Source organism: Mugil cephalus, chromosome 22 (assembly GCF_022458985.1).
Source record: "Mugil cephalus isolate CIBA_MC_2020 chromosome 22, CIBA_Mcephalus_1.1, whole genome shotgun sequence".
In the NCBI taxonomy this organism is placed as follows: domain Eukaryota; kingdom Metazoa; phylum Chordata; class Actinopteri; order Mugiliformes; family Mugilidae; genus Mugil; species Mugil cephalus.
This window is the reverse complement of record NC_061791.1, coordinates 18136322-18150937: the sequence shown is the minus strand read 5'-3', so window position 1 is coordinate 18150937 and position 14616 is coordinate 18136322. Positions and strand designations below refer to the sequence as shown.

General features: G+C 41.8%; 1 protein-coding gene across 2 annotated transcripts in view; it reads right to left on the bottom strand.

The window, feature by feature from the left end:
• mpped1 (metallophosphoesterase domain containing 1) overlaps positions 1-10720 on the bottom strand; it is an 81190-nt gene extending 70470 nt beyond the window's left edge. Inside the window, exons 1-3 of one of the 2 annotated variants that reach the window (XM_047575674.1) lie at positions 10571-10720; positions 2715-3082; positions 150-331 (exon numbers count right to left, since the gene is read on the bottom strand). In XM_047575674.1, coding sequence (XP_047431630.1) covers positions 150-331; positions 2715-2893 — 361 coding nt within the window. In that variant the 5' untranslated portion in view covers positions 2894-3082; positions 10571-10720. The remainder of the gene's footprint in view (positions 1-149; positions 332-2714; positions 3083-10570) is intronic. The other variant, XM_047575675.1, reaches the window with a different exon arrangement.
• Positions 10721-14616: the final 3896 nt, after the last annotated feature.

The window sequence follows — 14616 nt, the reverse complement described above, 5'->3', positions numbered from 1 at the left end:
TCAGCAAAGCACACCGTGTGAGTAAATTTAGCCTTGCACTGGACCTTAAGGGCGGCCTTATTAAGAGACTGTCACATGGGGGACCCAGTTACAGAAAACAGGGGCCTGGCTGCCCTGGATACAGAGCCACAACTTTCAGAAATGCTGACCTAGCCAGTCGTTGAACTTCTTGACCTCGGAGGGCAGTCCCAGCTCGGTGAAGTCTCCGGCGTGTATGAACACGTCCCCGTACGGCATCTGGATGGCATCCGTGCGGGAGTGAGTGTCGGAGATGCACACGAAGCGCGTGTAGCCTGGTGGCTTGGGAGTGTCGTGAGGCATCGGGTCCACCCTGAGAGGGGGGAGAGGAACAAAAGCCGAGAAGTTGAGGGAGAGAGGATGGGAAAAGGGGGTCACGGAGGCTGTTGGTACACTCGAACAATACAGGAGGAGACACTTTGTATGCAAAGTCTCTGTGGTAAGAGGCTGACAATGGAAGAAGTTTGAATAAGTATCCAGTAGAAAATCATCCCTACAGACTGAGGCAGAGGAGGAAACATGAGACACAGGGAGAAGTGGAAGCGAGAGGCCACAATAAAAGCGCAGCACAGAGAGAGACAGAAAGAGAAATATGCGGAGATAGAAAAAGAATAAAGCACAGACATAGAAAAAGAGCAGCGTCCTGTGGGATTTCCCGCGAGTGTGCGGATCCACGCGGTCTCCAGGGGGAAGAGGGGAGCTGGTGAATAACCGTGGCCCACTTTAGTGAGCTTTCCTCCAGGTACAACAACACCCAGCCCTGCCGCCTCCTCCTCCTCTTCCTCCTCCTCCTCCACCACCACCACCACCGCCCGATCACAAGAGACGCAATGGAAAGTGGGGAAGAGGATATGTATGCATATAAGACAGTCAGCAAGAAGTAAATCACAAAGCAATAAAATAAAGAGATTCAGGAAAAAATGCTACACGTCCAGGATTGATTACACGGAAATGTAAGAGAATATAAAGCAATGTTTTATGGAGACACACAGATAAATGCTCTTGCTCAGCATCAGTAGAGCAGTGTTTAAAAGACGCTTTCAATGGTTATAAAATGTACATTGATGAAATCTGCTTGTCAGACAAAGCTGAGAAGCTTTAAGTGACTGTTACTAGCATAAAATAAAGCTGTGACCTGCATAGACAAGTGAGCTAAGGCTAAAGTTATACACTGAAGGGGAGAAATGGCATACACTAAAATGACTCAGTCAGTAAATGTAGCGTAATACACGTTTCCAAGTAGTCATTTTAAGTATGCATAATTTCACTTCCTTCTTAACTGTGTAAGTGACATTCACTGACGGTTCAGTGGCCATCGTTCATCTCTAACCCTGCATCACGTTTGCACCCTATTTTATTTACTTTTAACACATATATGAAATACGCTTTATTGCTATTCTAATCACTGCTAAATGAAAGTATGTTTCATATCTGTTTTATTGAACTCATTGAGTGGCCAGTTAAACAGCACAATACAAAGAAAACTGTTATTTCTCACCTAAAGAATACAAAGACAGTGTAATGCCTGAAAGACTTTGCACTAAAGTGAGACTGTACTTATTTATTTATATAAATATTTATTTATTCTTTCCTATACTCACAGTCCTACGGGACCACTTTACGGAGCAGTTGGCATAGCAACTTGTAGTCATTATGATGTCACATCCTGTTTCTACAATAACTACATCTTATCAGAAAAATGGGCACTTGAGTATGCATCAGTATTATATTAACCCTACTATTATCCTCAAATATTACTAACACATTTTACCCTCAAGAAAATGATTTACATAAACTTGTTCACCAAGTTTTTGTGTCAGACACTTATTTGTTGACTACATAAATAACCCTTTGCTACCAGTGAGTTGACCTTCCCTCTACTGTTATTTTTTGAATGATGAACATTGATTGGGGTCAAATTGACCCCAATGACTGCTGATAATCACCATACATGGAAGTGATGCAAGTCAGTGAAATTTCCAAGAGGAAACCACAAAATGATGGGTATTTCTCTCAAACTGGCTTTTAATGTGAAACTTACATGTATGTAGTCTCATCAATACCAACTTTGATTGAAAAGACAGCAAGTATTTTGGAATTAAATAGTAACTGAGAATTGTATCTTTCTTAAATGTAGAGAATCGGAGCAGTAAATTACAATAATTTGCTAGTTGTAGTAGTAAGGTTCAGGCAAAACCGAATGTATGTCAGGGAGATCAGAGGTATCACAGATATTAAACTCGGCATAGTGCTATTTATAAATTATTATTATTATTATTTTGCATTGAATATTAAGCTATATTAAGCTATCCCTTATTCCTTTACTAAAATATGTTGGATTAATGTGTATTTAAAGAAATTTAAATTTGTGGGGGAAATAAAATATATTTATATTTATATATATAAAAAATGTCTAATCAACCTAAGACTTTGCGACCTCCCCTGCAGTACCTCCACACACCCCCTAGGGGTTGTAGACCCCCTGTTAAAGACCCATGCTCTAGTTTATTTGGTGTATACATACATTTTGGTGAGCATCTATATAGTCAGTGTATATATAAAGCTATACACAGTGAACGCGTACAACTTCCTACAGTCATTTCACAACAATGTGGTTGCCAGGTTTGTTACAACCATATATGGATATGGAGGAAAGCATGTACTGTAGCCACCATGATATATGTCCATCTACTCACATGTGGACGTGAGGCGGCTGAAAGCGTCCCTGGTTGATATTGTAGAAGGTGAAGGCCTGAGTGGGGTTGGTGCTGTACTCGTCCACCTCCACCGCCGCCCTGCTCCCTCGCTGGCCGTGTGACTGAGCCTGTGACTGCTGCCGCCTCGCAGCCATGATCTCTGACAGAGTGAAGGCCATGGCACTGGGGACCGGAGTTAAGTTGCTTGTTGATTTCGTTTTGGAGCAACTGGTGAACTGTCCTGGCCTAAGAAGAGGCTGCTGGAACGCGTCTCTCAAACACTTGCTGAGCTCACAGTGACCTGAGGAGAGGACATCACCTCCCTCCACTTCTTCTTCTCTTTCTTCTTCTCTGAAGCTCCTCTGCACCTGACAGGAACACAAAGGATCAGAGTGGACACTTAGTGTGTGGAACAAGTCCACCCCTGTGCTGAAAACTGATTAATCATTTAACATTTATCCAAACAACTCCAAAGATATTAATTGAAAAAATCAAATAAATAGCCCTGTCTGTATTTTTCCCCAACACTAAAATTTATCAGAAAGCAGAGCAATGATCTTGTGCAGGTGAAGTAATTTACACGGCCCCAAGATATTATGAGATATTTTGATTTGCTTTTGTGGAGAGAACATGATGTTCTTTTTCGTATTTTTTCAGGCTTTCTCGGGAAGCGAAACCCGCTCATGTGGAATCATACAATCGAATACTTAAATAAGGACAGCTACACGATGTCTAAATAACAATTACAATTGGCAAATTCAGATTTTTTTGAACCAATGTCAGTGTAATTAAACTAGAACTTAATTTCAGTGCGCTCATGAGCTTTCTGATTGGAATGTGGGGACAACATCGATACTATAAACATGTTTTAAACGTTTAAACAAGTCTGTCAGGCCGGGACTCAGAACAGGACTCAGACACAGAGATTGATTCACAGCAGATGCCAGCTTTATTGAACAGAACCAAATCAAAATCAGTCCTGAAGGAAGTAAACGAAACTGATGTGGAAATTATCATTAACCAGGATATAAAAACTCACTCACGAGGAGGCAAAAAGGCAGCGTGAGGCTTAGCTGCTTAAGACAGGTGCGTCCCGGCCAATGGATGAATGCACGACAGGATGAAACACTGGCACAGGACAAGGGGAGATGCAGACTATATATACGTATGGGTGAGGGGGAACACGTGGAGACAGTCGGAAGTCAGGGAAGACAGACAGGTGGCACATGAGGGTAGGACAGGTGGCCTGAAATGAGTGGTGTGACAGAGTCATTAATACCTATTTCCTACAAACCTCTGAATATTTTATGGTGAATGGTCTTGCTTTTATATAGGACTTTTCAACTTATTGGTACTCAACTCTTGGGATTCAGTGTTTGGATCGAGGACATGTCCGTCTGTGATACACATCAAGGATTGAGCTGATGACCTGGTTTGTAGGTAGCCCCTTTTACCTACTGAGCCACAACTGCCCATTTATGAATGTTATATAACAGGGCTCTTGCATTCACTGTTGAGGTGTTCAAATATTCATTTTTTTTTTACTTCAAACATGTGCAACAGTAGGGCGGCTGGTAATATTGCAGCATGCATCTGGGATGTCACGGAATGAATAGGCCCTCGGCCAATTGCGGGAACCTGACAGAGTCAGTGTAATATGCGGCCTCATGATTGGCTCAGCAGCGATAGGGGCGGGGCCTACCGTGTACAGGAGGCTTAGATTGACAGGTGTCAGCTAATGTAGCACTCTGTGTAAAACGGTGCACTGTTGAGACAGCTCCTGTATCGCTGAATGAATGAAGTGTTGACTGAAAGATAACGTATTCTGCCTCCATTTATCCCTTTACTAAAATATGTTGGATTCATGGTAATGTGTATTTAAGGAAATTTAAATTTGAAAAGAAATATAAAAAAAAATTCTAATCAACCAAAGATCTTGCAACCCCCTGCAGTACCTCCTGGGACTGATATATATATATAAATATATATATATATATATATATATATATATATATATGAGGTTATATATAGCCTTAGATACATGAATTTGCACAAAACTTTTGTGCTTCACTTTCGAGAGATGCAATTGCAGCATGCAATTGTAAAACTACATGTAAAGATTAAGTAACACAAATTCTGTTTAACAGCCCTAATTGTTTTTAATGCATAACACACACACCTGAAAGCGGTCTTTGTATGCGAAGTTCATTTCAGAGCCGTGTCCGATGGTTCACTTAACAAGAACAAATGAATCGGTAGATTCATGTGATTAATCCTGATTAAATATTTAAATTTTTTGAAAGCCCTAGCAGAAGTACTTGCCAGGTGTGTGTTGGGGTTACTTGATATGTCTGCCATGTTTCTGTGTACATGAAACCAGCAACTCCAAAAGTCACATAACTAAATTTTCACAGACTTTCCGAGTTGAGACTTGGGGCGGTGTTCATGTGAATTCTCCCAGTTGGGAACCTTTTTCCAATTATACTGACATCAAATTAACATTTAAGCCTCCTATGCAGCACACACTGCCCGGGCAGAGCTGCTTAAATGAATTTCTACCGCCACATGTTCAACAGGCTGGTGGAGCTGCTGCAGAAAAACACGCTCTCACATGGTTCTTGAGTGCAAGTGATACTCGTTTCTTTGTCAGTGAGGTGCTGTGGTTTGTGACGGTCAGAATGAATAGTATTTGTACTCCTTATAAAAAAAATAAAAAAAAAAGAAATGTCACAGCTTTATAAAACAGCAATACAGTCACGCTGAACAGCAATCAGTTTAGGAGGACAGGAGGACTACGTCCAATACATAGATCACGGTTGACCAAAGATATATTGATATATCTGTGTGTGTACAGCATTGTATATCTATTGTCTTATATATTACAACTACATGTCTTATATTTCTCTCTGTATCTTACTATATACTGTACACAATGTCTACAGTCTCTCTCTCTGTCTAAGTCTAATATCGATATTATTGCATTACATACATATATTTTAAATATACACTCACACACACATATATAATGTATATTTAATACATAATTTTCACACATCATTTCATTGTACCTCACTTTTATTTATGACCCTTTTGCTGACTGTAATTCTCTGTATACCGATGCTACCAAATGTCTCCCTATCTATCTATAAAATGACACATAAGCGGTAAAAACGCGCAACCTGCTGCAAAACTCCAGTGAGTTAAGCAGTTAACCTTCCAATTTACAAGAGTAAAGAACAGCTATAAATACGACGACTGCTGGACCAAGTACGAAACCAAAAAAAAAAAAAAAAAAAAAAACTCCCAGGATGAAACAGGTGCAGTTATTACAAGGCCTTAACTGGTAGTTAACACTGAATCACCGTAGACTGAAGGAGATGTCGGAGCACGGAGTTGGATGCACTGATAGGAGCAGCATGAAAGCAAACAAGGCTATTTAAAGACCCTCGAGGTCCCTGAGATAATCTGGCTGGTCTGCAGGGGTCCACCGCACACCAGCGGTTCAGAGCTACGGCTGCGTTATGCACGGCACGCTGATGCCACTGTGATATTTCCTCTCATCTAAAAAAATCTGTGTACACCTCACTGCTGCAACCTGACTGGAATCGTTCCTCTGTGTGTCAGATTTGGTAGCTTTCTGAAAAAAAGAGACTGATTAATATGTAGTTGTCCCTGAACTGAAAAACAGCGATAAGAAGACTAAAGTAATAATAATAATTACAAAAAAACATAGCACGTCCATGAGTTAAAGATGCTGAATCAGCCCTCAGACAGACGTGTTAAACACAACGATCAGAGGGAAGCTTCGACAGAATACACGAGAGAGATAATATGAGGTGGAGACGTTTATAACATTGATTATGGAACGATGCGAAAATGATGAATGTTGTAATAATTTGTTGGCAATGCATGGACTTTTTTTTTTTCTTTTTTCCAATGTCCACACGAGTGCTGAATCCCCTCCAGCTACTGTTCTACAACTGGATGTTAGCCCGGGATGCGTCCAATGTTTAAACCTGCGCCTCAACCTGAGCCCCTCACGAAAAGGAAAATTAAAAATAATTGATGCTGATGACAGATGCTTCTTTGGCTTTTCCTTTTTCACTCTATACACGTAATGTGCAGTCTTAGAATTTGAGTTTTTGCTGAAGAGATATGAACCGGGTTGACGGAATCTGTGCTGTGTGAGGCCCGCCTGTGTGCGCGCGGCCCATTAGGGCTCGTATTCAGCTCTGCGGCTCATTTTTCAGAGGCTCTGGCGACCGCTGGGAGAGAGCGGAGCCGCTGAGAGGTGCCGAGAAGACGGAGACGGTGGAAGACGGAGGTGATAATTTGGGGACGGGCGGCTTTGGCAGAGTCGGCCTGGACTGCCGCGCGATGTCAGCGCGCCATCTTCATTCCCCCCATTCGCTGCAACCTCACACACTGACAGCACGCTGACGTGACAGATACACACTTCACACTTCACACTGCCGTTTTTTTGGGGGGGAGGTGGTGGTGGGGGGGTTGTCACGGGCAAAACCCAGCATGGTCGGTGGATGTGTTTCAGGAGTGCACGCGGTGCATGTGTGCATTCTGTGTGTGTGTGTGTGTGCGCGGGCTGATGTGTACGAAGGCCTGTGCATGCATATTTAAATGTGTTTCTGTTGTCATGAATGTGACAGTGACAGCCCCTCGCACCGCTAGTGTCAGACAGAAATGCATTAGCAGATGCTGAAAGTGTAACATGCTGGGCTCAGATGCGCCTGTCTAGATCATGTAGACTACACAGGGGGACTGAATGCGCCGTTTAAAATCTTTAACAACACTCCCAGTCCAAATTTTCCCCCAATTTCACTCAGGGTAGACGGCTGGATTCACCTTTAAAAAGCCACTCAGGGGATCATTTGAAATGTATTTATTTTCCACCAACTTGTAGCGCCATTAATAACCTGCCACCAGTGACTTCAGTCATTAATCCCAGTGCTAACATTACCTGTCTCGTTCTTAGGCTGACCATTAAAAAAAAGAAAAGAAAAGCATATTCATGAACCTCCTGAGGTAAACACGCCCGGCTATTTAAAACAAAATTCAAAACTGGCTGAAAGCAGCAAAGCCTGCCTGTCTTCTGGGTCTGGAGGCCACACAGTTTCTGACAGCTTGCTCCGCTTAGATGCTTAAACCCAAAACGTGCAGAGCTGCTCACACCTTGTCCCCACAGGCTGCGCGCTGAAAGCAGCATCAGCAGCATCTTCACTCATCCGGGAGCGTCTCTGCCTGGAAGCGTTCACAGCACGGCCGTGGGTTCACACGTGTGTTGGCAGCAAACACAACAGTTAGTGGGGTCAATGCAATGCAATGCAAAGCTCAGCTGAATCGCTGCAAGTGTCAGGTTGACATGAGAGCCATCGCGATGAGGATGCGATTTTACTAACTCCTTCAGTGTCATCATGGCAGAATATTTATCACGATAGGATTTCCTGGAGGAAAATAAAAATACAGCGCGGCCCAAGTGTTCTCATGAAGACGGGTGAGAGGTCTGCAGCTTTTCACACAGCGCCGTAGCCGGCCTGAACGCAGCCTTTAGCGTTTACATGCCAGCCGTATTGATTAAAATTAATGCGCATCTGTTCTGTCAGACACGCATGGAACTGAACGGTGCTTCTGCGTTGACAGCCTGTTTGTCCTGCCCGCCTGCATATAGAAAACCTCCATGCCTCAGTTCTTTAACTCTCTGGAACAAACAATCCTCACGGCCCCGCGTGGAACATTAATCTCACCTGGAATGTCTTTTATTATTTTAAACTGAATCTCTTTCTTCTTCTTTCTACAGCAGATCTCTTTCCTCACACTGCACTGCAGCCGCTCTCTGTGGAAAATGTGTCTTTTGTGTAAAAACCAACAATGTTTTCTGATGGGAATTAAAACATATGCTGTAGGTCTACTGTAATTTGGAAAATAAATGAAATGCACCAGGAGCCTAACCCAATGACTGCACTATTGTAACCTCAGCAACAAGTACAGCAGGCTGTGTTTTTCCAAATTAAATTAGCGACTCCTGTTTGACATGTACCATTGGCCGTACAGAAAATTCTCGCTGTATTACTGCGGAACTAAAGAAAAAAATGCACATTTATCAGTATTTATTCTAGGTTCTGTTCCAGATCAGACTCTGTAATTTGTCTCAGGGAATATTTCATCCTCCACATCTCTCTGCCTGAATCCTGCCTGAGTGGAGATTTAAAGTCTTTATAAAAAGATTGAATAGATGAATTCGTGCCACCCAGTCTTGCCAAAGGTGGCATGAACACACAGAACCACAGTTACCTCCTAAGTCACGATATTATTTGCAGCCGTTCTTGATAATAATAATTAAAAGCTATCACGTATCAATGTAAATTTCAGTTTTAATATTTTACAACTAGCTTTTATGATTCTCTATTATGGGGACATTTAGGTGTTGTTTAAACTATAAGTAAAATACAATTTTTGGGTTAAAATATAAGGAGAACTTTGGCAAACTTTTTTTTATTTAAATTTTTTTTGTTTTAGTTTTTCACTCAGACCCTTTTCGACAGCCAAGATTTATCCTCATCCGCGAAAATCTTTTGCATATGTTTTTTGTCATGTCTGTGAAATCTGTTGTGTCTTCCAGGTATCTCACAGAGTCTTATAAAACATGTGGGGGAGAAGAAACGTATCAAAGCAAAGGTTTAATTAAGGCATCAAATACATTCTAAATCATTTGTCCCATGCACTATTGCCTCCTTTGTTTTTAGCTATTATCTTTTTGATTTACGATTATCTGTAGGACATGTAATGTAGAAATGATTTCAAACTGTAAAATCCACCTTTGATCAAAGCCTGACTGGATTTTTTTTTTTTTTTTGCATGTGGGTCAGAAAGGAGCAGAAACCTGTCAGTGTAATGAGGGACAAGGCAGAGAAGAGAAGAGAAGAGAAGAGAAGAGAAGAGAAGAGAAGAGAAGAGAAGAGAAAAGAAGAGAAAAGAATATGGATATGATTGATTCTCCCTCCTCTCAGGCACATTCTCACATTTAACAAGCGGCTGTCATATTAGACCGTGTGCCCATCTTTGCTCCTTCCCTCCTTATTTTTCCTCATATGGACACACACGGCAAATTGAAGTGCACTGAGTGTGGCTCTGAATTACAGTTGTGTTTTATGTGCAGCCTGGAGATGTTAACGGTGCACATTGGTTTGATTTGGAGCCACGATTCTGTGAAATGTGGTGGATTCTAAAAAAAAAAAAAAAAAAAAAAAAAAAAGTCCATTCAAGGGGGAAAGGGTTCCTCTAATGTTCCATTTACTGTGACAATTAACAACTTTTTTAATCTATCTGTATTCACCTCATACACACCACCTACAAGTACTTTAATTTATAATTAGTAAATTGCACATTTTCTGCAAAAGTTTCTAAAATCAAACTTTTCTGGCTGCCCCCTACCCAGCTCTCTTCCAGACATGCGGGCTGCTTGGAAGCCTCCACTAAGCCTCTCCAGCCTGGGCTGCACTCGGAGACTTTGCCCTTTGGATGCGGCGCTATAGAGAAATCTGATCTATCATGAAAGCGTTCCGGTGAGCCCTGCTGGAAAGCTTTATATCCCGGGACGTGAATGAACGTCTTTATTAAAAACCCAGACTGTTCAGACGACCGCAAACCCCCCACTGACTCAGTCACTCAACCAAGAGGGAGAAAGAGGGGGGAAACATACAGAAATACAGATCAGGGTTGAAAGCGCAAATTAACCCGAGAATACGCAGCGTTTTGCGGGTTCAGGGCACATCTCAGTCAGTCGTGCATAAGAAGACAAGGATGCATGGATGCAGGAGTAAAATGAAGAAGGATCAACATACCGGCTCTGGTGGTGAGCTGCTGTGAGGATCTTCAAGTGATGATTGCGAGAGGAGAGAGGAAGATGCCTGTGCTGCCACAGAGACGCGCTGGTCAGTTTGAATGCGCACCCCGTGGTGCACCGGCGCAACGTCGTGGAGAGATCACTCCTCTCTCTCTCTCTCTCTCTCTCTCTCTCCCTCTCTCTCTCTCTCTCTCTCTCTGTGGTCCAGCCCACCGTATTTCCCGGTGAGCGGTACAATAAGGAAGAGCAGAGGAGGGAGGGAGGACCGAGAGTGAGGTTGCTCGGAGCTCATTCCAGGTTACGCAGCCACAGAAATCACGGCTTCAGCAAGAAGGAAATGATTTACAGTACTGATTCATGAGTCCACACCACACAAGATTTTTTTTATTATTTTATTCATAAAAAGGGATGAACGATAATTTATTATTTTTCTATCCAGCACGAGAGCTCTTTGCCAGGATTTATTGAAGTTTGTTGTTTCCATGAAATCATAAAAGCGTTTACAGTAATCCCCGAATCTTTTGATCACATCACATGATCTTCATCAGTAGATGGAGATTAACATTAGTTATGGCTTTTATTTAAATATTCATTTTGTGGCAGAAAAAAGGAAAAGAAAATTCAGTTTGATATTAAAACCCAAATGAGTACTTTGAACCCAAGCCTGGATGAAAGACCACCCTCCATGCTCAAGAGCTCTGGAGCAGGAACAGGACATCTTGAGCTGTTACTGTTTTGTCACGGAATCTGTTTAAGATCACAGGAAATCCCAGTGTGTCCTATATTCACATTATTATGCTTGTATTTATTTATTTATTGCAAAAATTATCTGCAACTGTGCGTCACTTCCTCGGGGTTAATGCAGAAACCAGCTTTATCTACGGCAAATGTCATTTTTAATTTCTAAAAGAAGAGAAACATTAATTAAATAATTTCTTTGCAGTAAAAAACAAACAAACAAAAGGTTCTCATGCCCAGATACAAAAAAACTGTCTTCATCAGGTGAAGGAGGCTGAATGGATGGGATGAAAAGGTTCAGAGATGATGGCATGAAAAGTGATGGGTCAAGAGGATAGGATGAAGGGGTCGATATGGTGCAATGAAAAGGGGTCAAGGGTATGAAAAAGGGTGAAAACGGGTTGAGGGGATGGGATAAAAAGGGGTTGAGAGGGTGGGATGAAAAGGGTTAAAAGGCAGGTGGAGGGGATGGGATGAAAAGGGTGAAAGCGGGTGGTGGGGATGGGGTGAAAAGGGGTCGAGAAGGTGGAATAAAAAAGGGTCAAGGGGAAAAAATGGGACGAGGAGGTGGGATGAAAACAGGTAAAAGAGATGGGATGAAAATGTTTGGAGAATGAATAGGGATGAAAACGGGTCAAGAGGATGGAGGTTGGAGGAGATGGGATGATAAGGGGTCAAGCAAATGAAAAGGGGTTGAGAGGGTGGGATGAAAAAAGGGGTCTAAAAAGAAAAGAGAGGGATGGAACAGATGAACAGAGAGATATGGTGGGGACACACTTTTATAAGTAAGCATGGGATATTGAATGGTATAGGATATGGTCTAGTGCCTGAATGTAAGTTATAATAACTTCATTAATTAGATATCAGATTTTTAATAAAAGGACCTCATGGTGTTCGCAGCATTTTACTACTGTAGGTAAATGCGGCTTGAATGACTTTATTGGAAAGTACATTTTTAACAATGCATTTTAGAAGCTGTAAAGCTTATAAACTGTACAGTTTTAATTGGAATGCCAAGAACTAACATCACATCAAATAAGTGGAATAAGTGGATCTAGTGGAAAAAGCCCAAAATACTGCAAATGTAAACATTTAAATAAAATACCTGAAATATTTCATGTATGTAAAGATTTGGACGCTAAATTCTACCACTGAAAGGCAGTGACATTACAAGCTGGATATTGGTCCAAATATAAGCTGAAGATGCAGACGCTTGAAGCCTGCTTGGAACAAACTCTGAGAATATAATGCAGGAGAACATTTGGAATGGCCAATATTAGTATGTTCGTAGATTCTTTTTAATGAGGGGGGAGGGCTCCATATCATGCACAAATCATTATTTTTAAACCAAGCCTGGAGGACATCTTTAAAGAATTCTGCAGCCAAGCATGTTCTATCAGCTAGACAGTAATAAAAACACACCATGTCTTGTTCTGTGCTGATGTGATATTTACATTGTGATTAAAATGTATTATAGATTGGAATCAGATGACGGTGCTGAATGATCTGAATAGCTTCTCTGCTTTGGGACCCCAGAGTTTGTGGTGTTTACATTACAAGACTTGCACTGCAGATATACATCATATTTTCATCTATCCACACACACTCGTCCCGTTCATCATAAGATTTGCCAGTGATATATTCACAGATCAATAACTAACTAAGCATTGCGCTGGCGGACCTTGATAAGCTCAGGTCGGCTAAATCCTTTCATTTCTTCTGAAATGAAAACTACACATCATTTATTGGCAGCGCAAGGCATAATCAGTCAAATTACAGCATTACAGCACATGACCACCTCTGCTCCTGTTTATCCGCAGGTAATTGGACTGGGATTTAGGCTGGTAATGAGCTAAACAAACAGACCACAATCTGGAGCTGAAACGCATGCACCCGAAACCACCACACTCCAAGTTCAGAGCAGCAGCTTCCAGTCACAGGCTGAAGGGAGTGCACCATCTGGTGGACACGCTTATGAGTGGATTTAAGAATCATCCTGTTCCCCTATTTAATAAAGGCACGAAAGTCTGAACTATGACTTATTAAAACTAAGCTCCACAAACAAAATAATAAAAAATAAATAAATAAATAAATAAATAAACAAAAAATGGGATCTAGCACATCATTCCACATGTACCATATGAGTGGAAATCATGCATGTTTAAGAGCATAGAAAGTTTAGAACTATAAAATACAGTGATCAGGCATAACATTATGACCACCTTCCTAATATTGTGTAGGTCTTCCTTGTGCCTCCAAAACAGCTGTCGCAAGAGTTTGATGCATTCAGTTGGCTTTAGTTGGTTTGTCAAATCTGTGATCCCTCATCAGGTGCAGTTGTTAAGTGTGTGATCTCCAGGCTTTCAGCGGGGTAGCGGGGTTTAAATGGGTATCCTCTGACCCTGAGAAGAGGAGATCTAACGCTTTACTGTGCTGTTTTAATTACTCGCTGCAAGTTCTTCCTGTCTGCAGCAGTGCAGTTGGAGTAGCACACAGTGCAGCAGATGTCAGTGTGTGTCAAACAGCAGGAATAAAATGTTACAAACTGGCCTTTGGACATAGTGGAGTAATTACTAGCTGTCAAAGACTCAGATATTTTGCTCACCCTCACCAGCCCAGAGTTTGAAGGGTGTTTATGTCCGAGTGGCCTGTCCCACTCTCTGATAATTAAGTGCACATTCATGGGCTCTCTCTGACACATTTTGATGACTTTATCTGCATTTCTCCAGACCTTCCAGACAGAATAACACACAGTTGGTACCATAACTACATTAAGCAAAGGTTGGGTGGAACTGTTTGGAGCCACTGATGTTACAGTGTTCTGCTGAGAAACCTGAACTAGCATTCATTCTTGATGTCACTTAAACATGTAGCACCCACTTAGACCAGACCAGACACCCTCACCTCATAGCAATGACATCACCACACTTACATGATACCTTCAGCTTTGTCTTGAATGTTGTCAGTGGGGATCTTTGGGTCCGTTTTTGCGTTTGTGTCCGTGTCAGGCCGGCGTCCCACCCACTAACATAGAAGAGGTGGCGCTTGTGACCTACACTCCAGCCAGCCACCAGGGGGAGCTCTTCCTGCTTTGGTTTCCCTTTTGAGGAATTGTTCTGCCGTCCATATATATATGGTCTATGATGGAGATGAGTTCTTTCAATTAACTCAAGTTCATAATTTAGTTCCACATGTGCCTCATGCACACTTCGTGCACAAGTGCATGGATGGTGTTTTGTCTACCTTCCAAATCAAAGAATTAGGTATCTGTCCAATTATTTAAAACCCCTAAACTGTGGCAACAGC